Source organism: Platichthys flesus, chromosome 1, assembly GCF_949316205.1.
Source record: "Platichthys flesus chromosome 1, fPlaFle2.1, whole genome shotgun sequence".
NCBI classification, from domain to species: domain Eukaryota; kingdom Metazoa; phylum Chordata; class Actinopteri; order Pleuronectiformes; family Pleuronectidae; genus Platichthys; species Platichthys flesus.
The window spans coordinates 3,094,074-3,121,667 of NC_084945.1; the positions used below are offsets into that span (position 1 = coordinate 3,094,074).

At 44.3% G+C, this 27,594-nt stretch overlaps 1 protein-coding gene across 1 annotated transcript in view; it reads left to right on the forward strand.

Moving 5' to 3' along the window:
* The window catches only part of prmt3 (protein arginine methyltransferase 3), a 45,558-nt gene that overhangs the window by 9,520 nt on the left and 8,444 nt on the right, over positions 1-27,594 (forward strand). Inside the window, exons 10-13 of the mRNA XM_062392443.1 lie at positions 329-428; positions 10,312-10,390; positions 16,403-16,590; positions 19,643-19,729. Of these exons, the coding sequence (XP_062248427.1) occupies positions 329-428; positions 10,312-10,390; positions 16,403-16,590; positions 19,643-19,729 (454 nt within the window). The remainder of the gene's footprint in view (positions 1-328; positions 429-10,311; positions 10,391-16,402; positions 16,591-19,642; positions 19,730-27,594) is intronic.

Genomic DNA, 27,594 nt, shown 5'->3' on the forward strand with positions numbered 1-27,594 from the left:
TTTGAGAAGAAATCGGTCCAGTGAACTGCAGAGCTCATAGCTCTCTGACAAACACGTAAGACACAACTCATGAGACACTATAGAAATGCCTCTTATGTGGACAAAGGCTGCAAGGAGAGTATGTTTGTCATCCTGTTGTATGAATGTCCAGTGTCTGTCTCTTAACATGTCCCCCTATCTTCTCCCCTGGGGCAGAACATGTCCGTTTACATGTGTGTTTGACAAATGGACCCGACCATGTAACTGTGCACACAGAGTCAATGCAAAGTCTCAATGATTTGTTGCTACATGATGTCAAATTGGTTTGACTCCTGCGTGTTTCCCACAGGTCCAACCAGTTGGAGGACAAGATCACTCTGATTAAAGGACGCATAGAAGACATCAGCCTCCCTGTGGAGAAGGTGGACATCATCATCTCCGAGTGGATGGTCAGTCCTTGTTTACAGACGCACTTTGGGGGCGGGGGGATGCATGCATGAGAGCCAATCAGGTTGAAGCCTCCTACTTCTAAAACGCTTATGAGAATTGAATGTTGAAATATATCGATATTCGGGAAGTTTACATTTCAGGAGTTTCATGAATTCAAACAAAAGGGGAGAAAACTTGTTAAGTTTATCTTCTTTCTCAAATCATCACTTCAGAGACTCCTCAGTCGAAAGTTGAACATTTTCTTCTGGGTGCAGAATGAGTGCTCCTAACTTTCAGTCTGCAGACTTTATAGAATCCCTTTGACTATATCACCCTGAACATCCCATTGATCCACATTCAAATATCCAGTTCTTCAATTTTGTAGTTGGATCTTAAAATATATTTAAAAATGGATGTACCTTTCAGGTTAATCTTAAGCCCAGAAGGAAAAACATCCTGGAAACTTATTTTCCAGCCAACTCGAGAACACACTGTTCATATGCACACACACTGGAGCTGTGATGGGTCCTGAGTGGCCAGAATCCAAGGCTCCAGCAGCACTGATGCATGTTTGGACCAGAGGCCTAAACTCGACCATGACCTCCTCTGAATACCAAACCAGTGAGGAGCAGTCTTCCTTCCCCTTGATGCCCATTTATCAGGGAGATCCTCTGTGGCGATACAGGCGGGACGGCCAAAGTTGAACGCACCGCTGAAGTCATCCCTAATTCATGAGCATCCCGTATCTGTCCCCCCCTCCACCTCCCCCATCCATCGTGAAACCCCAGGGTCACGAGCAGGGGTCGCCAGCCAGAGCCTTCCCATCCTCTCGCCGGGGGAAATTGAAATTCGGCGGGTGACGTGCCGGTGGGAACGGTGAAGGATAGGGGGCGTAATCTCGGATGACATCGGCTCACAGAGCGCTAATAAATCTGAGAATCCTCCAGTCACTTCTCATCACGGCAGAGATGGCAGACATTCCTCAGAGTGGCCAGGGCTTCAGAAGCTGCCCTCCGATCTGCCTGTGCAAAATGGAAAAATGACAGTTGTCACGGGAGTGCACTTTCTCTCCGGTGTGAATGGCTTCCGAAGGCATTACACTGTAATGGCTTCTTACAGCCGGGCAGCGTCTTATTATCTCAGGGAGGAACCGGAGATGTCATCACTCTGGGATGTGATTTTCTTTTTTCCCCTTATTTTCTAGCATCAGATCTATTTTTCAGATTTGTCGCATGTTGTAGATCCATTGTGTGTTTTCAGGGTTTGTTTAAAAGTTGGAATACTGATTTAATGTTAATTAGCAAAATTCCATTTAGGCAGACTGGTTCCTAATTAACCATTAATTCATATTCATTATCCAATTTTGAACGAATCTTGCAGGATATCATTTAACCTCTCTTGTTTCAACTGAAATGTTTCCAAACATTAATTGGAAGATTCCAATTTAACATTTCTACCAATAAAAAAACCATTAAATAGTTTAAAACAAGCATAAGACATAATTTTACTTTCAAAACATTCAGCCATTCAATGCATTTCAATTTTTTTTATTTATTTAATGATCTTTCTCTTGAGTAGATTTCTTTATCCATGATGAATTAAAAAAAAACACCAATAAAGCAAAAACACAGGAGCCACAGCTTGTATATAAATGTAAAGTAGTTTCTCATTCATATCTTATAGCTGCTTTAGAGCTGTGATATTCGTACAACTATATCTAGTCGTTTTTATATATATTTTAATGAAGTATTTCTACATAAGTCACTGCAGGTGCATGCATGTGAAACAGCCACGGCTCTGCGCCCAGTCACAGAAACACGATGTATCCGTCACTGAGGCTGTGGCAGTAGATTACTGAGCTCTGCTGTCGGTTGTGTGGTGTCGTTATTTCTCACGACATGCAGCTAAAAGGCCGATTCATTCATTGTGAGTTCCTCTGGCTGCGCGGTTCTAATAAGGTACAGCAGTTTCTCCTCTGTCGCGTTTCTGACAGAATTACTGCGCAAAAAGAGTTTCCTGCCTCAAGTATAGAATAAAAACCTGGAATGGAAACATGAAGGATTATAACTTTGAGGTCACTTGTTTTACTCTTGGTTCAGTTGCTCTTTTCCCTTCCTGCATTATGACCAAACATCCTTGTCACTTGAATCTGTATATTTGTCAAATCACAGAAGTGAAACGGCATCAAAATGCTTTGTGACTTTGACTAATACCTTGGCCTGACTCTTTCCCAAAATACACTCACACACACACACACACACGCACACACACACACACACACACACACCCTAATTGGGTCAATGCAAAGTAAGGGATGTGTGCAGTGGGATTATCTAAGAATAGATGAACTTCCTTTGTTTCTTCTGTTCATCAGAGTCCAAGTACATTTCTAGTAAAAACTCAACCTTTTCAAACAGCTGCACACAAAGGAGTTGGTAGTTTAGAGTCGTAAGTAAAGAAATAACAGACTCGTCAGTTATCTGTTCAAATGAAAACCTACAGACCAATGCCTGGAGACAGAGAGGCCCTGGTTTTACTGGAAGAGGAAAGAAAAACCAGAATGACATTCATCCATCATCGCTTGTACAGTGCAGTGATTGAACGTGTTGTGAGAGGCACTCTGTGAAACATGCTCAGAACTTTGAAGATGTATTCATTGTAGAGAGACAGTAAGTCCCCCCCCCAAAAGGCTGTTTTACACATAGAGCGCAGCATTTTTGAAAATCCTGTCCTCACTGGTGCAGATCCGGATGAGCAGGCAGATCCAGGATCAGCCCGACAATCATGATATTTGCACATTTTGATAATAAGGCGGGGCGGCACAGTGGAGCAGTGTTCAGCTGCTGCACAACGGAACCCAGAACGTCATGGGTTCGAACCTGAAGGCCGCTCCGTTTACTCTGGCTTCCTCCCGCAGTCCAAACACCTGTGGTGGAGGAAGTACTCAAACATTGATTTTAAAGTACAAGTAAGAAGAAGAAGTAAGTAAATAAGTACCTGCTTTAAATATACTTTAAGCAATAAAAGTACACATGTAGCCTATTCCCTTAATGCAGTAGTCTTCTACATCTTAATGGCTGAGTGTTAGCGATGGCCTCTTCTCTTACCCTTAAAGCATCAACAGTACTGATAATGGATGAATAGATGAGAACTAATTTGGTTGCAAGTTGTTGGAAGACGTATTATTCTTGTACTTTTGAAATGAAAACCTGTAAACTGCATCAATCCAGACGTTGATCTGCACAACACGTATTGAACCGATGAGAAGCTTAACGTCCGACACCTTCAGGGAATTGATTGATTGATTCTTCATCTTCCACCTCGTAATACAGGAAATCAGATAAAGTATTCCTTTAATTACATTTTAATCAATTTAACAGCCATTTTTTTTCAGATGCCTTTTTCCACTCAATGTTTTGTATGATTGTGTATTTACGGACAAGTATTGACATCTGTGCAATCGAGTGAAATGGCATCATAAACAGCAAATGTTAGAAATAATGAATATGAAGACTAACTGCCAGCATGTTGTCGTTTTATAGCGATAACCTTAAAGTATATTAGTTACCTGATGAGTCACTGACCTGATAATTAAGGGCTTTTATGGTTCACAAACAAAGGATTACTGCGACTGATGTGCGGCTGTCAGACTTGTTGGACTGAGCCGACACACGGTGGTTATGGCGCCGAAAGACAGAGACGGGTGATGGATGTGGTGCATCTGTGGTGGTGGTGGTGGTGGTGGTGGAGGAGGAGGAGCAGGGGGCAAATGAGTGTCTGCCGTGTGTTTGAGAGACTGCCTTCAGCAGAACCCCTGTCATTTCATAACTCAGTGCATTGATCGCTCCTCTCTCTCTCTTGACACAACGAAAAACAAACAGTCCAGAGCAGATAAGAGAGAGTCCTGGGGGGGGGGGGGGGGGGGGGGGAGGAAGAGGAGGAGGAAGAGGAGGAGGAGAAGAGTCGCATTCTCCAAAGACTAACTAAAGATTGGCAGTCCCAGATCGATCACAGGTGGACGGGCCTGCTGGCCTGATGGTGTTTAATGGCACCGTCACACGAACATGAGGAGAGTCGCTCTTCACCAAAACTATTGTTTCTTAAACTAGAGTCAGCACACGACAAGTGGATCCAACCACCAATCACATCCCACCAGAAATCTAGGGAACTTGATTTCAGAATAATAGTTTCATGGGACAGAGTCAAAGGTCAAGTGTCCTTGATCAGTGAGTGGATGTTAAGTTCTAAATCATAAAAGTGTTGAAGGAACCATGAACATGCAAAACTCTGCTGCCCAGATGTTTTTAATCGAGTTGAACGTAGTTTGATCACAAAACAAGTGTCACACACAGACACACAAACACACACACACACACAAACACACACACACTGTCAGAGTCGTGTGTGTGTGTGTGTGTGTGTGGTAGCGTCTTGAAGTCAAATTAATGGCAGCCCTTCCTCTTTAGCCTCATTATCAGTACTCAGAGCTTCACCTGCCCCAGAAGAAGGTGGTAGTCATCAGTCATTCTGTCCTCGGGTCTGACTGACTGTCACTCTCACACACACACACACACACTTTCAGATAGAGCCACACTGAGAGACAGGATGGAGCAGAAATTAAGAAAAAGTGATTTGTACGCTGGTTCATCCAGATTTTATATTAATATCAACTTTGTTTCTGTTCAAATGTGTTTCACTGACGAACCCTGAACCTGTGATTCGTCTTCAGCTCAATGTTCTCACTCATCTTATCGAGATGTTTTACAGATATTTTCTCCATATTTCTATTCCTTTCATCCGTCATTCAGCTCACATCCAATACCCGTCTATTGCACACATCCAAAATGCATTGTTGCGTTTCTCCGACATGCTCAAAACAACCAGAGTAAACCTGGAACACGGAGCCTGACGACCTGATGTGTTCCTCAGACTTCCTCGTAAAACCCCAAACCAATAATCCTGCATCACTCAGTCGACGTTGCTGTTGTGGAGAGAAATAACCTCCTTGTTCCCCTCAACATGATAAATGTAAAAACGGCCTGTGAACAAGTACACCAGCAAATGGGTTTTGGGATTTTTTTTTTATAGTTTGTGTGAATTTACAGCTATAACTTTTTTTTTATTTCAAAGGCAAACAAAGGCAGTCGTTGTTTTATTTTCATGCAGCTGTCTTCGACTTTGACCTTTACAATGGAATGAGTTTTCATGTGACGGTGACTTCTCCAACGTCCAAACAGTAAATTCCCGCCTTGGGGGGAAAAGATGTGAGCCTGTATTAAATATCCGGTTATCTGCTCGTGACATCTACTGCCATCCACCAGCTGCCTGTGAAACTGTGTTGTCCTTTAATGTATATGTTCATTAGTATTCGGGTGAAAAGTTTATAGATCAGAAAATGAGAAACTGAAGCAGCAGAAATGAGGTTTTTCTCTCGCCCTTCCAGAGAGGTTGAGGGATTAGGACTTCTGGAGGGAGCTTGGACTAAATCCACTACTCCTCCACATCCCACTGGTCTACTTGGGGTTGTTTGGGCATCTTACCATCATGCCTACTGGGCCCCTTCCATTGGAGGGTGCCCAGTAGGGCTCAACTGGGAGGAGACCCCAGAGTAAACTCCTATCCCATTTGGCCTGGGGACCCCTTGAGATCGCCCTGGAGGAGGCTGCTGTGTTTCTTCGGGTTAGATTGCCTAAAAAATTGAGTCATCAACATTTAATAAGTTAATCCACACTTGTAAACGTTCTCAGCTCGCCTTGATTCACTGTGTAGCCACGTCAGGTCTCACGGCCATGGAGGGAATGTCTGTCCAGGTCCATGCAATTAAACCAAAGATGAAAACAATGAACACAGGCGCATAATACAGTCCACACAGATAATTGAATCTCCCTTTATGTGTTAAATCCAGTTTAGAACAATTGTGCAATTATCATTAAAATCTGTAAAGATCATTAACATGAACACATACATACGAACATGCATTACTTGGATGATCCTTCACAGGTCACGGTTATCTCCAAAGAAACACACATGACATACTTATTGATTTCAAGAGAGCCACAGTTTTTAATTGCCTTGTGGCTATCGTGCAAATGACCTCACAGCTGCAATATCTTTTCCTGTTATCTTTTATTTGCATGGATTTAAATGGAAATTGAAACCTACACCATGTTCTCCCACCAAGTATTACCACTCTGAAATCTATCACCGGGTTCTGCATGATATGTTTATGCTAATTCGGTGTAATCTGACCATGGACTAATATAGAGGAGGCTTGTTGACGTAGCGGTGCTGCCTACAGCCGTCAGCCAAGCGTGGACGTACGCCCACACACACACACACACACACACACACACACACACACACACATTCATGCATGCTCACCCTCCTTTATTTTGCCGTGGCCCCTTCCAGAACTGGAAGGGATGATGATCTGCAGCAATTGAGGAAGACGTGTGTTAAATGCAGAAGGAGGGAGGAGGTACTGGAGGACGGAGGAAAGTGCTGATGCAGGTTTTGTACCGAGATGCCTCCTGGTGCCTCCTGGTGCCTCCTGGTGCCTCCTGGTGCCTCCTGGTACCTCCAGGTGCCTCCTGGTGCCTCCTGGTGTCTTCTGGTGCCTCCTGGGGCCTCCTGGTGCCTCCTGGGGCCTCCTGGTGCCTCCTGGTACCTCCTGATGCCTCCTGGTGCCTCCTGGGGCCTCCTGGTGCCTCCTGGTGCCTCCTGGTGTCTCCTGGGGCCTCCTGGTGCCTCCTGGTGTCTCCTGGGGCCTCCTGGGGCCTCCTGGTGTCTCCTGGTGCCTCCTGGGGCCTCCTGGGGCCTCCTGGTGCCTCAAACTGTCGGCCACTCGTTCTCCAGGAGCTCGATGGACATGTAGTCATCATCAAACTCTAAATCGTGCAGTAGTAATTACTTCTTAGAAGCTCTGTGTGTAGAGTTTGTAAAAGGAAAGAAAGTCGCACAGCTGCAAAAGTACGTTTGCCGTTTTTCCTTTTTGTGTGTGTTGTTGTGTGCGTTGTTGTATACGTGGCTATGTGTGCGGGAGCCGACTCAGGGGAATGTGTTTTATATGCTAATTCTGTTAATGTGCATAAGCTGCTCCAGCCCATTCTCATTAGGTTTTCATTAGTCTCTTTTATGGAAATGCACAGTGACTATATACTGCAGAGCACCGGCCTCTACCAGCCCTCGCTGCCTGACAGTAAACTGCTCCTCACAGTTACACCTCCGCCTGTCGGTGCCGCTGACGGGTCGATCGATCGGCGGAAACTGTAAAGAAGGAATTTATTTTTTAGTAAGAAAGTCTGGTGTTGAGATTTAATCTTGTTTTTCTTTGCACGGATCAATAAAGATAAGCTGACGTGAGATAAAAGGAGAAAAGAGAAATCTTGGTAAAGGATTTCGGCCGACGAGCTTCAACAGCTAACGTGTTAAACAGCTGCTTCACTTCTTTGATTCACGGGTATTGATTCACCAACGTGTCAGGAGATACATTAAGGAGGTTCCGTGCAGTAAAACAACCCGTGAAGAACTACTTCAAATACTTCAGAAGTACGAGGGAAGCAACATGAGCTGAGTCTGAGCTCAACTGTGAAGGTGAAATATTTTGTGTTTCAACAAATGGCGGTTTCCTCCCTGCTCCAGTTTAAGCTCGGCTATAATGGTTCTATCTAATCCTCTGTCCCTCTTTCTTAACTTTATCTTTCAGCATTTTGAACATTGTGCAGTCTGAGTTTACATTTGAGCTACGACTAGGAAATTAATTTGAATATAAACTTAGTAATGCAAGTCTTTTAATAAAAAATTGGGAAATAAAGGGGAAATTCTTGATATCGGGGATTCAAATCAATACTGACTGCCTGAGTGTCTTCATCCTGGTTGTGACTGAACCTCCAACAGAACCTCCACATCAGCCTCAGTCCAGCTGTAGTTTGTGGTTCTCCAGGTCTTGGTTCTCCTCACATGCCAGAAGGAGATCTCTGGTGTGTGGTCCGTGCTGCTGGTCAGGACACGGGAGGCCGTGATGACGTTGAGGATGGAAGTTCGGTGTGACTCTGCTTTCGAGGGTCTCTCTCCACGCTCGTATCTTCTTTTCACTTCAAGTGAATCAGTGTCCTGTGAAATTGGGTTCTAAATTACCCAGGGTGAGGATTTAAAAAACGACCTTCTCTGCCGCCTTAAGGACACGAACTGACCACGACAGCAGCAGCAGCAGGCGATCCGTCGGTCTGACTTTGGTTCTCGACCAGTCCGGGCGTCGATAAACGGAGAACGTTTCTCTTTATGGCCCCGTGGGGGAGGGGGGGGGGGAGGTGGTCGTATCGGCCTCATTGTGTCATTATTATCAGCGCAGGCGTATGACAGAGATGGTGACAATTTTGGAGTTGGAGTTATAAATCAGGGCTGCCGCTCGCTTCCCCCCCCCCCCCCCCCCCCCCCCCGATAAAGTGTTGTCATTATTTGAATAATAAGGTTCTTATCTCATTGAATTACTATTCAGCCGACCACTGCATTCTGTCATCACCCTGCGCTCCCCAACTCCTCTTCTCCACCTCTAACTTCATCACACACTCACACACACACACACACACACACACAGACACACACGCTGGTTCACTAGTTTTCTTCTGTCCTGGCCCTCACCTCTCCTTGTCCCTCGTTCCCCTCACTGAAGTGGAATTGGACAAATTCGTTTTTTTTTTTTGTTTTTAACGCAACCCAGGTCATTGTGTTACCTCCACCAACGTTTGTCTGTTTGCAGAGTTACACAATAACTACTCACCTCACCATCTTGAAAGTTGGTGGAAGGGACACATTCACTTTTTGAGCAGATTCTTTTAAAGGGGATGATCCAGGATTTTCTTTTACATCACGACAGAGGCTGTTTGGGAAATTTTTTTTGGAACTTTTTGAAAAATAAATGCAGCGATCTTGATGGAGAAAAATCTTGCATATGTAGAGCTCTAATTTCTAATCAGCCTTGGTGGTGATATATTCTTTCCATCACAGTTGCACATTTCACCTGCTGCGTCGCTGTACAGCTGCATACATTCATACAACCATGTTTCTAAATGTAGAGAGAGCCATTTCCTAAATATTCACAATTTTAAAACACACCCATAATGTTAGATAAGCTCTTTGTTATCACATTCATTGCTGTTTCATTGCATTTATTGGAGTCATGCACGAGTGAGTGAATTTATTAGGAGGGAAAACGAGCTCCAGACTGAAAACTGAAAGTGTCACTCTTGCTTTGCTTCTAAAACACAGAACTGAGAGCATTGATTTTCTGCCCCTGAAGGAGCCAGGCACTGTGAACGCTGTGAAACGACTGATATGGGTCAGAAGTTACAGTAAAACATCCATGTACTGGTTTTGCTCCTCCCTGTCCCTGATGGGGGAACCTCCCCTCCCATAAATTTCAACCCTGGCCCAAACGTTGTGCTCACAAATAACATATTGCTGCAGCTCGAGCGTCCCCCTGATTGGTGGAGGACCTGGCAGGTGGAAAAAGCCATTTGTCAGCAGTGTCTGCCACTCAGGTCGAAGCCAACAAGATGTGGAGGAAACTCAATTTCAGCATTAATGAAATAATACCACGGTTAATGTGCCGTCCACTGGAGCAGGACAGGAGGTCAGCTCAGGGTCAAACCTCTGGATGCAGGGTGGTGGACCACGTGAGCACGTCACTCCACTCACAGCAAATTTGGAATTCTTCACAGTAGTGATGTTGGATTAAAAGATAATTTAATTATGTGGCGGATCTGCAGCCGGCGCGCATTCTTTACGTGCTTTGAACTGTCAGATTCCAGATGGTACAGAATGAAAGCTGTCGTCCCCCCCCCCTTGTGTTTAATACTTTTCCATAAGATTTTGGAGTAATGGTGTTTCTCTCCTCTCTTCCAGGGTTACTTCTTGCTGTTTGAATCCATGCTGGACTCCGTGCTGTACGCCAGAGACCACTACTTAGCTGATGGCGGCTCAGGTTGGTCTCTCAAGTTCTCTTTCTCTTTTTTTAAATCTTCCAAAAACACACACAAACAGCGTCACACACATTAGAGACTGATAAATACATTTAACACGGTACACAAGAGAAGATTCAAATGGAAAAGGTACATTAATAATCCCAAATGCTTAATTATCAGTAGATGGCGAGACCTGCCACCTCATGTATTGACTCTACTTCATTTAAAGGAGTTTCCCCTTTGCATCGTCGTGACAAGTGGCAGATCTGACACCAAATTTAAAATCTAATGGGATCAGAAGGGAAGGCTCTTCTTTTCAGCAGCCACAATAAAATTGTTTAATATTAGTTTTATATACCAAAAGTTTTTTTGTGATTGTTTTGTTCAAATTTGTTTCCGCAGACATTATAAAGTTGGAATAACTGATTAATAATGAGTGAGTTCAGTAGTTTTTCATGTATTTCTTACCAGCTCGGTCAAATTCAACACAAGCAAGCTGCAGTCCTTGACTCCTGCTTTTGTAGAATCCAACAAAACCCAGAAATTATATCGAAGGTCACTCCACCAAGGTCCAACAGTCCCATTTAAATTCAAGCAAGCTTAAAAGAAATCATAGATATCATTCCCCTTAATATGCCTGATTAGTTTTCATCAAGAATGAATTATTCCCAGGCCCATATCCAATCCTTCTTATTTTTAAAAAAATTTGCAAAATCAGCTTTTTTTTCTGGACAGAGGCAGAAACACAACCTCTTTGGAGAAGGTAATGCGTTTTTATTATTTTACAAACGATCAGAGCAATGCTCCGAGGTGCTGTAACAAACAGTTGAGTGGGGACGGTCCAGCCTGTGGGGGGGGCTCGGCTGCTCGTCATCTACAGCAGCTGTTGTAAAGACAACACGTCTCCTGTGTGGCCGGCCTGAAGTGTGGGAGCAGAAACATGCGTGCAGTCGTGACTTTTACAGTCTGCATCAGTAGCAGCTCGGCGATGATGGTTTAGCCTCAGATCCGGCTTCTTTTTAACCATTAAAGAAATGGATAAGAGGTAGAGTATAACCAGCAACACAAAAAAGATGAATATCTGACATATCAAAACCCCATGGTGCACTAAGACTAGAGTGTAGGTGCATGTTTGTTTCTTTGAATGTGCAGCTCAGTCTCCCGGGTCGTTCCATCTCTGCCACTGACCATATTTAATGGCTTGTGCCAAATGCAACCCAACTACGGAGCAGTTCCACCGCGCTGCCTCTAGTGGCTCCTGGGGACTCGCGAGAAAGGTCACCCTCACCTACAGAGACAGGTCTGTTAGCGGGGGGGACTGGAGGGGCGACCTGAGCAATGCGAAAGTGACAGGTCAGAGGACAACGTCTGGTTGGTCATGATCATTTAACCCTGACGCTCCCGACCGGAGCTGCTCTCACTGGATCCAGTGGGAAACACTCGAAACCAGGAAGAACCATCGACCTCAGCAAGTGGAACACTGGGTGCAATTAGTATTTCTACCAGGATGTGGTTTATTGAAATGAAATTACACTCAACATACCACATGTTCCCAATGATATGTCTTTCCACTATGGCTCTTTTCTGTTTGAAGAGCAGATTGAACTTTAGTTTTGCTGTTATTCTGATTGGATTAACCATAAACTGTATATTTGGGTGGACGACGTGACGGCTCACCAAAATTGAAACTACATTGTGATCACCCCCTAGTGGCTGGCTGCAGTAAAGGTTATAAACTCTTCCTCCTCCATGTTAGCAGAAAGTCTAAATACACGTCCAAGAAGGTTTCTGTCAGTTTAGATTCTTCGTGTTCTTGCTTTATTATTCTTACATAGAGTTTATCCTTTATCTTAACTTTCTTGACCGTGTTGCTCCTGGCCTTGGCTTAGTTTATATTTTACTGAACCTTTTCACAATAAAAGTTCACAACTAACTTCCTCTCTATCAATCCAGCCAGTGTACTTTCACAATAAAACAAACGGAAAGGGTGCTTACACTTCTTATCACATTGATGTTTGTTAATGTGTTCGTGTTTCTGGTAGGTTTGGTTTTAAATAGTTATTTAGTGTTGTAATAAAATGTCATGATTGACAGCGGAGATTGACTTGCGATTGGTCTAGTGCATATGTGGGCGGGAACTTGACACTGGGGCTCCAGAGGTAAACACGCCCCCAGGTTGTGTTCCTCTGCGAATCCGTGAAGCAGATATTCCTGGATTTCAGCACAAAGACAAGGGTACGCCTCTTAACTTGTGTCTCTTTACACACACTTGTACATGTATCCAGTGGTTGTGTGTGTCTGTGTGCGTTTGTGTGGACGTGGCTGTGCTGAGTTATTGGTCCGGCCCCGCAGCACTGCAGCTGTATGTGTGTTTAAGCTACATTAGAAGAGAGTTACAGCAGCTCCCTCATTCTCCGCACTACATTAACCTCCCCTTCATCCTGAAATGTGTCCCTGCATGCCTGGCACAGCACAGCACAGCACAGCACAGCATCCAGGGAGAAGGGATCTGTTTTGCCCCCCCGTCCCCCCCCTCCAACACTTTCTATCCCTCTTACACAGCCGACCAATGGGGGAGATAGAGAGAGCAAGGGTGGTAGTGGAGTGGAGGGAGGGGGGAAGGGGGGGTGACAAACAGGCTGTGACCAGCGAGTCGAGAAGGACGCAGATGTCAAAGCCATGAATCTGGGGACGCCCATGTACCCCCCCCGCCCCCCCTCTCTCACTCCTCTTCCCCTTTTTCTTTCTCCCCCTCCATCCTCACCACTGCGACCCCCCCCCCCCCTCCCATTCCTCTCTCTTTCTCTATTTCTTCTCCAGTGTGTCTCGCAGACGGGCCTGTCCACATTTCGCCCAATCAGCAGCTTCCCTCTCCCTCCCTGCTCTCACCTGGCCCTCATAATTACTCGCTCGCTTCAGTAATCAGAGAAGAATGAAGTGACAAATCGGCTGTTTGCTTGTGTGTGTGTGTGTGTGTGTGTGTGTGTGTGTGTGTGTGTGTGTGCATGTAAATATGTGTGTGTCACTCACAGGGTCACAAGCAGGCTTCGGCTAATAACGAGAGGCCATGAGTTGCCCATCACCGAGCCGTCACCATCCATTCACATATTTTATGGCCCCGGCGTGTCGAAGGTTATTTGCGACTGTGCACATCCTCACACACATACGCTGAGTGAAAGATATTTAAAGCAGTACCGATTGGCCGGCTTGAGTAATAGTAAGAGAAATAAATGGTTGTAAAAAAAAAAAAAGGCAAGTTAGTGGTTTGCTCCTTAATGGAGAATAAGGTCTGGTGCCAGTTTGGTTTCACCGCAGTTTCAAGGATTTGCAATTTTCTGGACCTTTAATTTTCGCTTCTTCGCAAGGGAGACTGGGGTTTAAATTCCTTATTTTTACATTTTCAATTTTCTTAATTCTTTGGTTAGGATACGCCAAAAGGAAATTGGATGTGTCCCTCGCTTATCAAACAGGAAACAGAAATGTGTACATGTAACTTGTATCCAACGAATCACATTGTGATGATAATTAGACTTAATTGCTCTCATTTCTTTACCTAAATGTTTGCTCTCTTAATTGTTCGGTAGATTATTTTAGCATTTTGTGTTAAAACATATTAGCTTTTGTCGTTATCTGCTGTTGTTGCTGCTGGAATTTCAGTGCTCGGTGTAGTTGTGGACTTTTGCTCTAACCAGCAGCTGCCACTCATCTAATATACTGACCTTGTATTCCAGTATTTCAACTATCTGATTTTTTTACTATGTGTCTGGACGGCCTGCACTGGAAGTTATAATATTGCCACGGTAATATAATATCAAACTATAATGGGACTCAGTAAAGCACAGGCCTCCACCAAGGCCTAATGGGAAACCATTCGAGCTGCACCAAATATCACAGTCTCATAGATATCAGTCCTCTAAATATACCATTCATGATTCCATAGGAAATTGCTAGAAATGTAAAAAAAAAAAACGTGTCCTCATCTTGAACCGGATCTGTGCCTGAATGTCTTTGGTTCTTCTTCTGCTCACGTCCCATAGTTCAAACAAGTTGAGTGGAAATATGTATTCATATGTTTTACTCAGCAAAAAGATACGTTACTCCGAGCTGTGTTGAGTTGCATGTTGAAATATAAAGTTTGCAATAACTGTATGTGTAGTTTGAGCCTTAGGCCTCTATGCTGGCTAATGTCACTTCACAGTAGGAATAACAAAGGCTTCAAGCCTCTCAGCTCTGGCTTAATCACCAAGCATATTAACCATACACAGAAATGTATTCAGATGTGAGAACACAATGATAAGACATTAAGGCTCATGTTTAATGCTCATTTCAAGACGTGGATAATGTTCATTCAACAGACAGCTGCCTCTGCTCAGTCCACAAAGATCCACAGTGACGTCTTCCATCTTCTAAAAAATATTGGTTTTCTGAGGTCACAGCCTCCGGTCAGGTCTGAAGAAATGTATGACCAAGCTATAGCGGGGGGGGGGGGGGGGGGGTTATGTCCTGCAGCAGTCATTTCTCTGAGGTGATAAAGATGTTGTCTGTTGTGTTTAACTGTTCTGGCCACTGGCACAAGCTTCACAGGCCTCAAACTGTTTCCAGGTCAAACGAATCCCCGGCAGTTCATACGTGATTCCTCTTTCTGCACAGTAACGTGTAGCGGTCAGTGTTCCACATACAAGCAGGATACCGATGAAGGGAATAATGGACAGAAGGAGGCTGGTATTTCTTTTTGTCAGTTTGAGGATGGAATAAGTTCTTTCCCCTCTTCTGTTTAAATGTAATCTTTGCAGCAGAGAAAAGGTTTGTTCTCTTTCCACTTCAGGCTCATAGTTTGCGTCCCATTAAAATGCACTGAAGAGTTCTCACTGATCACAACCTCCGGAGGAAAGGAACATGTCTCCACCAAATATAACACTTTATGATTTACATAAAAGTTTGTACTTTATGGTATTATCTACTGTATGGACAAAAGAGTGTGTACACATACTCCTGTGTGCTTCAAACTATGTGGCAATGCTTTGGTTTTTATCTTGGAGATGCACAGGTCCAACACAAGCTCTGCTACCTATGGTTTGAATCAAATACTGTTTACATAGACAGGTGACAAAAAAAAGTGAAGCCAAAATACCTTGCTAGCCTCCTGGTGGTTGGCTGCGGTATAGGTCGTAAATGGTTTCTTTTATTTGAGGTAGTTCTTATCACACAGACGTATGATCGTGTTCATGTTTCTGATAAGTTTGTTTTCAGTTAATTATTTGATGATATAAAAACGGGTTGACACGTGATTGACAGCTGAGAGTGACGCATGGTTTGTCAAGCTTTTGTATCAGATGATGTCACCAGTTGCGTAGTGGACGTCCATCTTTATCTCCAGGTCTTAATCTTTCATATTCACTTCGAGTAAGGTCGGGATGTAGAGCAGCTTTTTTCCGGTTTCCACATTTTACAGCCATTCAGTGAACAAAGTGTGAAACTAGGACAAAATGGTCATCAGGCCCTGATTGGTGCTCACGTGATGGATACAGTCATTACAGCAGCCTCGGGAAATTGATGCCAGGCTCCACACCCACAAGGCCTCACGATTAGAGTTGTTGTAAATGGTTTTTACAACATTAGTGGACATTAAGAGTGTCTCAGCGCTGAGAACAGAAGTTTGTCCGCCGTTTCCTTTAGTTTTGATTGATGGTCTTTTGTTTGAGCACAATAACTTCCTGAATGGAATCACTCACAGGTGACCAGGCAGCTTTATAATAGTTTATCACGCTGACGCTGCAGTCTGAGACGTGGTGACCTCCAAAGTTATCCACTGTGACACGTTTGTTCGGTGCTTCTCATTCTTTCAGCTGTGGAGTGACTTGATCGGAGCTTTAAGCAACTTTCAGGTTCAGTGTGAGTCCGTCATCGACAGATCGGTGGTCCAACGACAGACTGACACGTCTCCTGTGTGTTCGGAAAGGAGAAAGAAGATCAAGTGTAAAGAGTTGACTTCCCCCCCCCCCCCCCCCCCCCCCCCTCTTGTTTCTCCACAGTCTATCCAGACCTTTGTAACCTCAGCCTGGCAGCAGTGGGCGACACGCAGAGGCACCAGGACCGCATTGCATTCTGGGACGACGTGTATGGCTTCAACATGGCGTGCATGAAGAAAGCGGTGGTGCCCGAGGCCTCGGTCGAGGTGTTAAAGGCAGACGCCCTCATCTCTGAACCTGCAGTCATACAGGTAGGATTTCCATAAGTGGAATTAGGTCCTTTAACAACACATATATTTTAAAGTAGCTAATAAGGTTTGTAAATATGAATTGTTACTTAAATAATAGTAAAAATTAAAAAGGGTGACTTCACTGGTTGCATTTCCATGAAATAAAAGGTATAGTCTTAGTTAAATTTCTGTAATTTTATAAAAATAAAATAAGTTAAACTTGCGTAACCAGTGATGTGTCATGAATTTAAAATGTGCAATAAATAATGTTTAAATAATTCCCAGCTACTGCGTCATATATTTTTTGCTTTAAATTCCCCTCCCTACTAAAAAGCTTGATTAGCAAATAAAAGGGGTCAAAATGTAGCTGCGCAAACTTTAATACTTTAAATTGTATTTAAATCATAAATTCAGAGACATCAATAATTAATCAGAGGAATGTCATTTTTTTATTTTTTACTTTTTATTGCGTAAAAGACTTTGACAATTTCATAATTACCAATTTATACTCGGCTCATATATAAATGCAATCGGCCCTTATGTTAAACAAAAGATAGTTTAGTATAGTTTAAAACTCATTTAGTTAAGTTATCATCAGTTATTTCGTTGTGAATGACACAAACAACACAATATCTGATCATTTACACACTTATCAGACGTACATTGCGTTGGTGTGTGTGTGTGTGTGTGTGTGTGGGGGTTTGTTTGTGGGTGTGTGGGTGTGTGTGTGTGGTTGTGTGGGTGTGTGGGTTTGTTTTTGGGTGTGTGTGTGGTGCAGCAACAACACACAACACAAGAAGGAGGAATAGAGTTTGTAAAGGCCAAGCTGTTAGGACTTAGACAGAAAAGGAGAGGAGTCAGCTGTAGAGAGAGATAGGGCCCTAAGGGTTGTGTGTGTGTGTGTGTGTGTCTGTGCGTGTGTGTCCGTGCGTGTGTGTGTTGCCGTAGGACCGGGTGATTGATCTATCTAATCCTTGTTTAAGTTCCTCTTAAGGAAACTTCATTACTCTCAGCCTCCTGTGGATTGAGCAGTTTTCACCGAGCTGATGGGAGTGCACACACATTACGCAAAGATAAAACAAACACACACACACGAACACACACACCCACATCTGAATCTTTCCGTACAGCGACTCTTGTCCCCTCTTGTCTCTCGTTCCATTGCGTTACCACTTCTCTGGCCCTCTCTCCGCTAAGCAGCATGTCCCCCGCCCGAGTGTGGATGTGATGAATGAGGGCAGAACTTGATATAATGGAATTTGAATCTTGTAATCGATAGTTTCTCCCCTCCAGTGACAAATAGACAGCCCCTCTGCCCAAATTACACAGACTCTCATCTATCGCCTCCCGCTGATACGATCCAATAACATTCCATTAAGGCTGGCTGCTATTCCGTAAAATTGAGAGCCCGTTCGTGGAATTATAAATCCCTCTGTAACAGATAGGGCTGTTTGGCTGCGTGACTCTTTAACTAGCAACCGATGGAAGCCGCCTTATTTAAAGTTCAGTCATAATTTAAACACTTGTTGGAGTAATTTTTCATGAGTGTTGCTTCAATCAGGGGTGAGGAGCGGTTTTTTTTTTACCATCAAGCACCATTTCGGTTTTTATCCTAAACTTATTTCTGCCTAGTCATTCTTCACTGACCATATAAATTCCTGCACATTTACATCTAAAGCGATGGGTGGGACGATGCTTCTCTTAGGTGAGGCGTCTGACGGCAGATGATAGTGTTGATGGTGGTGATTCTCAACAACTGGTTTCCAGGCTTAAGAACTTGCTCAACCATTCTCGGCTCAAATCTATGGCAGTTGCCGCTCAACTGACAGAAGCTGTTAGCTATCTGAGGACAAGTGCTTAGCCGTCCCATTTCAATGCCTCTGAGATATGTCCTTCAATTTCAAAGGATCCAATGGCCTTGTCCCTCTTTGACCAACTGGGCGGATCAAAGTAGCTAACGATGCAACGGTAAAGACAGAACAAGTTAGCGATCGTCCAATCGACCAGATCGGCCTTTTCTCGCTTCGACCTTTTAAAGGACGCAGCTCCTGTGTGAGCTTTCAATTATCAACAGAGATATTTCATCTGGCCTCGTCGTAGCATTATCCTGTAGCTATTTTGTGATTGTCAATTTGTGATTAATTTAGTTTTCCTTCGATTAGCTCGTTGCGAACCGAACTAGCTACGTAGTTAACTGGAGCTAATCTGCTGCTAATGCAACATTAGGTTAATGGTAAATTACTTTTCGGAGAGCTGTTGTCTCTTTAACTGTTATTGCCTCTACTCTTGTGAAAGCTTGTGTTTGTGAGATTAATTACTGCGCCGCCGTAACTCCTCACAGGGCTTAATGCTGATGTTGCTCTGGGGAGACTTCCCTCTCATCCTGCCGTAAAGCACAACCTGACTAATCTGACAGCGGCTCTGTTCTTTAGTGAATCCTCTTTTCTTGTTACTGTACGGATCAATTTTTACAGCAGCCTTTAGTCCGATAGATGTTCGTGGAATCTCGTTGTTTTCAGATTTGCAATCACCGCCATTGAACTCATTGTCCGGTAATGTTTCCACAGCTTCTTTCTCTAAAGGCACTTCGCAGCCTTGCACCTTTTAGTGGAATTATGTTCAACTCGCTGCAAATCTGTGGACCTGAGGGCGAGAAGGAGACATGAATTTGCAGTTTGTCCTTTTTATAGTAAAGGATAAAAGGAGCCTTTAAATAAACGGATCTGTTTTTTCATCTTGTTGGTGTTAACATGACAGAATGTTTACCCTCGTCAGGTTAAGTATATATTCTTAACAGACGGTTGGAGAAGGTTGATTTTAGAAGATACCAAATTGAAAACTAAAAAGTTATTCTTCTTAATCCAGTGCTCAGTGTTACTATGGTCCCTTAGAGGAGTTCCTGGCTATTCAGGAATCATCAGTGTAATTACAGGTGTGCTCACTGTTTGTATGATTGTCTGAATAACTCAAACTTGTGTTCTTGTTTCTTCCTCATGCATGTTTGTGCTCATTGTTCTGAAAGTTATCACAATGTGTAGTTTGATCTGTGTTTTTGACTTTTGACTTTCAACAGACGCTTGACTGTAACAGAGTGTGCCTGTCTGAGCTGGAGTTTGCAACGGACTTCTGCTTAAAGATAACAAACACTACAGAATGCACTGTAAGTAACACACAAACACACACACACACTGAGTGGGTAGTGTAGGACCACAATTTCCAAGTTGCTATGCAAAATTCAAAGAGCATGTAAAGTTAAAACATTTGTTCTTGAGCATCAAAATGATAATGAAATATTTTTATGAGTATTTTAGCTTATAAAATGTAATATGTATGTATGATTACATTTAGACATATTCCAGATATCTATAATATTTTTATTTTGTACCTGAAACAAACATTTTATCATCCACTGTGTCCATTTATCATTTATTCATCAATCTGTGATCTATTAGAGATATTTTGAGAAGGTAACGATCTTCAGACGTCAGTCGGGTCACGTTGATAGATCACTGGATTTGAGAGGATTGTCCGTCAGCTGAGTATTTAATGGAGTTTCAAATTGAATCAGAGCAGCCGGCCTAATGTGACTTTGAATTACATGTCATACAACAAGGTGACTGGTGACCGTCCTGTCATAATCTCAAACACACCTGTTTACAGAGGGTAACACAGACACTCTGACACATGAGTCCTGATCGGTCCGGAAATTAAAGTGGCAAATGTTTCCCATTGACCAATCGATGTTAGGTCAATGTTTACGAAGCAAGGGTTATCAAAGAATGAGGGGGGGGAGGATTTGTATGAGGAAAGGAGATTAGTTTAGTGTGTGCTCTCCGGTTAACAGACACTGTGAAAGGACAATTCAACCGTCTAGAGCATTGACTTTAGAAACTTAGAGCTCCTTAAGGTTCTCTTGGGGTGTGGTAGTGTTGGTGTGGTCTGTAAAACATTGAGGGGAAATGGATATGACAGAGAGGCTTTGGTTGAACTGGTCATTAATTGCACTTGGAGAGTTTATTGCTTGATACCAAACAGGTGGGTGGAGGTGTTCGAGGCCCAGCCAGGGACAGATACCTGAAGGATCAGTGGTCCTAATGGGAGCGAGCAGACACACATACAAACAGCATGAAAACAAGAAACCACCCAAAACAATCTATAATCCTTACATTGCGATTACTTCATTGCCTTTCACCCTATAGGAACAAATACTCCCGTGGTCATTTCCAGTCACCAGATAGGTCAGGGCGGAGCTGGGTTCTGGTAAAGGGTTGCGGACTTGGTCAGTTAGTTTTCTCGGTAATCTCGGTCATCTTAACTCCCATATTTGGCAACGGTACTTTCATAAAAGTGCGACCACTTCTGTTTTTATGAGCCATCTGTTTTCACCGGCCTTTGTGGAACTTTCCTTCTCACTCCTGCTTCCCCTTTCATCATGACACAACACTTTGTCTGTTCATACAGAGATGATTCATATCCAATCAACCATCTCACTGATAGATGAGGTTAGAAATCAGTTTATATATCTTTATTTTGTGTGAATACAGTTTTTTTGTATTATTTAAACATTAATACAAGCACTTCCACACATATTCTTAGTCTTGAAAATTATTGCATTCTGTTGTTATTTTCGTTTTAAACAACATCCACATTTTTATTTAGAATTGAGGGTGTAAAACCAGCAGACTCATTTCATTTCATAATTAAAACTAAAGGGGAACCAGAGGGTGCTTCTCTCCGCCAAGGCCCAGCAGCGCCCTTATGAAACCACATTTAAATTCATTAGGTCCAGATTTTTATCAGGATCTGCCCCAAATCGCATTCATTTGTTTCATCAAGATTGAATGGGTTCTTCCCTGATTCCTCCAGCATCATTCCACCAGGCTTCTGTAGTTTTTGCGTAATCCTGCTATCAGACAATCAAATGCTGATAATTTACCACATTTACCCCCCGAGACCCCTTGCCAGCGTCCCATGACTCATCTGAAACCCGGCGGAGCCTCTGAGTCGTGGTGTGTAGCTGCACTTGTCCAATGACAACACAATCCTCTGTGGCATAAAATGGAAGTGGGTGTCCTCAGTAAGGGTCAGCTACAGGCGGCAAAGCATGGTGCATGGTTTATGGGTTTATTAAAGGTGATAGCAGCCACCGTTAACCCCCCCCCCCCCCCCCCCCCACACACACACACACACACGCACACACCCAAAACTCTTCCCCACCAGCCTCCCCTGAACTTGCTCCAGCGTCTCGGCCACATTTCTCTTTCTCCCAGTAGCGAGCTGCGAGCGGCGGGAGAAGTGATGTGTCTGCACGAGAGGCCTTTTGTGTTGGAGCGGCTTTGTGCCGTGCTGCAGTGTGACTGCACTGTCTGGTGTGTCAGTTTAATGGTTAATCAATAGGTGGTTATTATCTGGCCTGTGCTCCCTGGGTAAGGCCGGTGGATTTAATGGGATTTGTAAACATCCTCTCATTTTTCCTGTCTTCTCTTCGCCCAGTAATTGAAAGCGACTACTTTCTATTTCTGGGATTTGTAAGTCCGGTCGTGAGCTCGGCTGCAGCAGAACAGATGATGGGATCTTACTCGTGTGGTACAGAGGTGTGTCTCTTCAGGGATTTACAATGCAGATATCCTGTGTGTAAAGCATCACATCCAACATCCAGCCTGTTTGTCCCAGATTTTAGAGATGACTCATCGACGTGCAGGAGTCGGGCGAAGTTACCCATAAAGATACTGATCTGTAGTCAGCATTGGCTACAGCTCCTGGGTAGTAGTTAAGGTTAGGATGTGTGAAGGGTAAATCGCTCCTGGACCAGTACTTTGGGGATCGGTGAGCGGCTGCTTCTCCCATCTTGTGATGGAGCGCCTGCTTTTGTTCTCTGGCCGACAGTCCATTCATCAGCTCAGCCTGCCTAACCTTGCATTAAATGAACAGCACAACCCCTGCGTCTGCGCCGATCACGCACAAGACAAATCATCCTGCTCCTGCTTTGTGTTATCCCTCCTCTCCTTGCCTCCTCTTTTTACGTCTCACACGAGCTCGGTGCCTCGTTTACATCTCGTCTGCCTGTGAAGCCAAACGCAAATTTTGTATACGTTTGCAAATACAGAAAAACTGTAAAAATCAAGTTGACACAGATGTTTCTACACCTTGATGTCAACGTGGTAAATTCCCTGTGAACATGATTTGGAAACACACACACACACTTGTCTATACACACGTTGTCACGGCTGACAAAGCACAACGGAGCCAAAACCAAGTCACCAAACTGTTGTGAGCTCAACACAGATTTGTGGAAGGGCGGTGAAAAAAGATCTGCTGCTTCGAAGGTTCCCAGGAGCCACTGTGGCCTCAGCAGTTCTTAATTGTGAGAAGCTCGAACCAACCAGGACTCTTCCCAGTGCCGGCCTTCCAGTATAACTGAGCAGTCAGTGGAGAAGGTCCTTGGTAGCAGACGTGGTCGATACAAAAGATGGACGACACATCTCCACTTCCACAAATTCTACAAAAATGAAGCAGCAACAATCGTGGATAAGAGTTCTGGCCTCTGGGGCTTTCGGGGGCGAAGCTAATCAAGATGGAGAAACATCTCAAAGACGATCAAAGGAAATCGGAGCCACTTCAGTAAAACATCATCGTAGCAATAACTGAATACTAAATGTTATTATGGGGTATTTTGTGTAGATTGAAGATTTAAAACTTTCCTCATGAGGCTGCAACAAAACAAAAAGTGAAAAAGGTGAAGGGGTGAGGTTACTTTCCAAATTCAAGGTTTTTTTTGCTGAAACTTTCCTTAAAACTCGACTCAGAACTTCTCTCTGTTCATCTACATCTGTATCCTTTGCTCTGTTCCACGAATCAATTTACCTGAACTGTAAAACAGGAAACACGAGTGCCTCATCCCCCCCCCGGAGGCTGGAAATGATGTATGCTGATGGCGTGGCAGGAGAGAAGAAGTTTCTGTCTGTAATTAATTTTAACACCTCTGTCTCAGCTGCTGCTGACGTAGCTACTGTAGCGCAAAAAAATATCTCTGCAATCCATCTCCAAGCTACTTTCCATCAAATTTAAATTGTGTGGGGGTAGGGGGGGGGGGGGGGGGGTGCGGCCTTCTGGACTGACAGGGTAGGCACTCGTCAACTTCAAGGACAAGTTCAGCACATTAGGGAGGGATCTGTTAATGGAAAAATACTCCCTCTGTATATCCTTACCTAGGATTCAGAGGTGTGGTATCAGCTGACGGTCAATAAGGAACGCTTCTCTGGCTTTTTCCAGTTCACCGTATTATTTGATTTCAGGTTTACTCCGTCAGTTTAAGTTCTTTCTAGTTCAAATCAGGTTTGCTCCCAAATCTCGGCAACAAAGGTGGTGAGGAAAAAGTTGTCATGGCAGAATAGAACAGGAAACTGGAAAAGAGTGAACACACCTCCGCCAAGGCCCAGCTGTCGGTGACAGTGAGAGCTCAGCAAATTAAGAAACATCTTCATGAATTTGACGACATGTGCGCTGGAAAAGTCACAACACGCGCAAATACAGGAACCCGAAGAAGAACAGATCCTTTTAGATTGAAAGGGTACTTCCTTCCACCAGGTTTCGTGGTTATCTGCCACGTCAAAGCAGAGTTTCCCTTTTATTGTGGTATTCTGCCAGCTGTCCTGCCGCAGTTTCATTATGAACCTGTTTTTTATTTATTTTTATTGTGCAGCCATATTTGCCACGTGTGTCCATAAAGTTGTTACTGTCCACGTGGTCAGACTTGATAGTGTCAGCTGAAGTTGTGCACATACCCATAATGCAGTTCTGTCATCAGTCTTTAGTCTGCGGACATGGATTCTGTACATGCGCTCGCACCCGTCTGATCGCCATAGATTGAATGATCTTCATGGGAATCTGCTAAAAACTAAATTCATGGATTCATGGACTCTAGAGTGTGTTCAGTTTCTTGTTTCTCTCTTTTACCTTGAAATCACCTGATCAGAGCTCAGCGATGCAGCTGATCTCAGGTCAGCTTGACTCTGGACCTCTGGATCTTCTCCCACGGTCACAGTACAGTTATTTGTCTGAGAGGCTTCACCAGTGAGGATCACCGACAGGAGGTGGGCTGCAGCTGAGGTGGATTCGTACTCCACCTCACTGGAGAGGAAGCAGGGAGGAGTGACGCAGGGGATGGTGGTGGGGGGGGGGCTGGATTCACACCAACCTTCCCGTGATGTGGTCGTGCTTGAAGCCTCCACGCCTGGATAAACCCCATCAAAAGTGCATTAGCCCTCTTTCCCCCCCGCCCCCACCCTCCTTTACCCTCGGTGCCCCTCCCAAATTCCCTCCCCTTAACCACCCCTCCTCCCCCCCCCCCCCCCCTCCACACAGTCGTATAATAGTATCTGGCCCGGCCACGCGGCTCGCTGACACACAGCCAGGCAAAAGGGGAGCGATGATGAATTGCTCCCTGTTGGTGTTATCCATGATGATAATTATTAATTTTCCCGGCGCTCTTCCCGGAGAACGGGGGGGCCGGAGAGCCGCAGCGTTGCGGGGCCTCGTCCGTGGGCCGTCAAGAAGCCCGACGTCATCACTAACCGCCGACAGAGCCGGGGCCCAAGGCTAAACGCTGATGAAAATGAAAAACGCTCACTCTAATTTGTCCTGTTTGTGGTTGTGTGGCTGTGTGTACGTGTCCCTGTGCGTTAAGTTTCCCTTTCTTCTCCGTGTCCGTGTCTCTCTATCTGTCTCTCTAACCCTAACCCCCCCACAAGAAACACACACGGGAACACACATTTTACACAACACATTCTTTAATTTGAGTTTTCTGATTATTCTAAAGTGTAAAAAACAGACTGCATTCCATAATACTTTTTGCCATCAACATTTAAACCAAGACAAATGAGTTATCAGGTATCAGCTCAGCATCTCTTTGGAGATTTTCTTTTGTTGTTGTTGCCTGTTGTGGCTCATCTTTTTGTTTTATAGCACATTTCCTGTTTAGTCCAGCCTGTGTTAGGTCTGTTATCAGCCTTATTCAGAGAACCGGCCTCTGGCTGCTAGGAATGAGCTAATTAGCTTCTGAGAGTCTCTACTTGGCAGGAAGATGGTGAAGGAAACAGAAGATGTAGAAGCTAGAGAGAGTTGATGTTTCCCTCTGCGTTTGTTAGGTTGCAGGATTACACAAGAACTACTGGACCACGCAACTGGGATTCAACATTTCTGTTGATTTCTCCGAGAATAAATCCTGGATCTTGTTATTTATCATTATAATTATTTTTTATATAATAATAATTTTATGGATCTGGTGACTTTAAAAGTGATTTATTTGAGGGGACTGTTGGCCCTTGGTCGTGGTTAACACTCATTAGTAGTGATGTGTGTCTGTCAGCAGGAATACTCTGAAATTGCTTAACTGGTTTCCAGGAGTGTTGGGACCCGAGGAATTAGAATCATTGGTGGATCCAGGATTTGTATTTATACATTTTGGCGCGAGGCTGTCAGCCTTGGCCCAGGTGTCCCCCCCTCCAGGGCGCTCTTCTAGTTTAACGGTGTTTTAATCCTTATGATCTGAGGATGAAACCTCCTTCACTGTTGAATCACAGTCTTCAATCCCCATCTGGACAGAAAGTTTCATTCCTACTGGGTCGTTTTATCGAGTGAGTTAAAAAGTTGGACAAACTCTGCCCAGTGACAACCATTAAAACCCTGTGGTCCACTATATATCATGTGTGAAGCATCAAGGTCTTTATTGTTTATCTGAGCACTTTCACATCTTTTGTGTTTTATGTGTGAGGCCGGTACTTATTATTTTTTTATTTTTCGCCTTTTTAAATGAGATTTTAATGGGGCAGCGAGGCGCCGAGCTTCTCCACTGCTTTTTTCTATTTGCAAGTTTCACTCTGTGGCCTAAATCTTAATCACCCGTCTCACCGCGCCGGGAAAGTTGCACGACGCAGAAGTGACAATCAATCTGGCTTACAAGGCGTTGTCATCGGGATGAGGCTGATCTCGGCCTCGCCGGCTGAGAGAGGTGAGGCCGCTCTTCCTCACGAGTAATTACGGCTAATTTCCTAATTACCTCGGCACCGAGCGTCTCTGCAACGTTCATTAAATGCCATAATTGCATTGGGGTGACATGCTCTTTCATCCTCTTTGGGTTCCTTTCTGGTGGTTTAGCTGTGAGCTCGCGGTGCCGCCCCTGCCTGTCTGAGTCAATAAAGGTTGATTGAAGCTTCGGTGCAGGGGGGTGTGTGTCGAACACAGCTTCCCTGATCACCAAGTCTGCATTTGTGTGCGAAGTGCGTGTGTGTGTGTGTGTTTGTGTGTAGATGCATCACAAAGACAAATATCTCTCTTAGGATGAAATATTAAAATGCAATGTGGAACTTTTACAGGAGATGTGAACAGATGGGTTTTTGTGTTTCTACTTCTCCGAGTGATACAAACCAATACCCCCCCACACACACACACACACACACACACACACACCACCATCATCACCACCTTGGAGCCACTAGCCCTCCCCTGCTCTTTCCTTACCTCCCTTTAAATTTCCTCTGTATGTTTTCATGTTCTTTCTCTCCTCCTCTCCTCTGTCCTTCCCTCTCTCTCTTTCTCTTTCTCTCTCTCTCTCTCTCTCTCTCCCCATCCCTCGCTCCCTCCCTCCCTCTCATTGATTCGGCTCTTCTTTGTCTTGGAGAGCTGGCCTCCAAGTTGTCAGCTGCGTCAGGATTAAAAGCTATTAGTTCTGCATCATTGCCACTACAAGTGCGCTCCTGAGATTGATAGAGTGCCTCTCTTCCTCCAGTGGGGGGAGAAACGGGAGGAAAACAAGCCTGGGGGGGGGGGGGGGGGGGATACCGGTCACCTACAGGCGCTCTGGCCCGAGACTCTCCCTCCGTTTGTTTTTTTAGATGTGTGAATTGGTTTTCATTCACATGTGTTCACACCTCTGCAAATCCCTAAGACAGACTATGTCCCCATGCAAATGTGTTTAACCTGCATGAAGGAGAAGAAGCCCTGGTATTAAAATCTGTTCTTATGGAT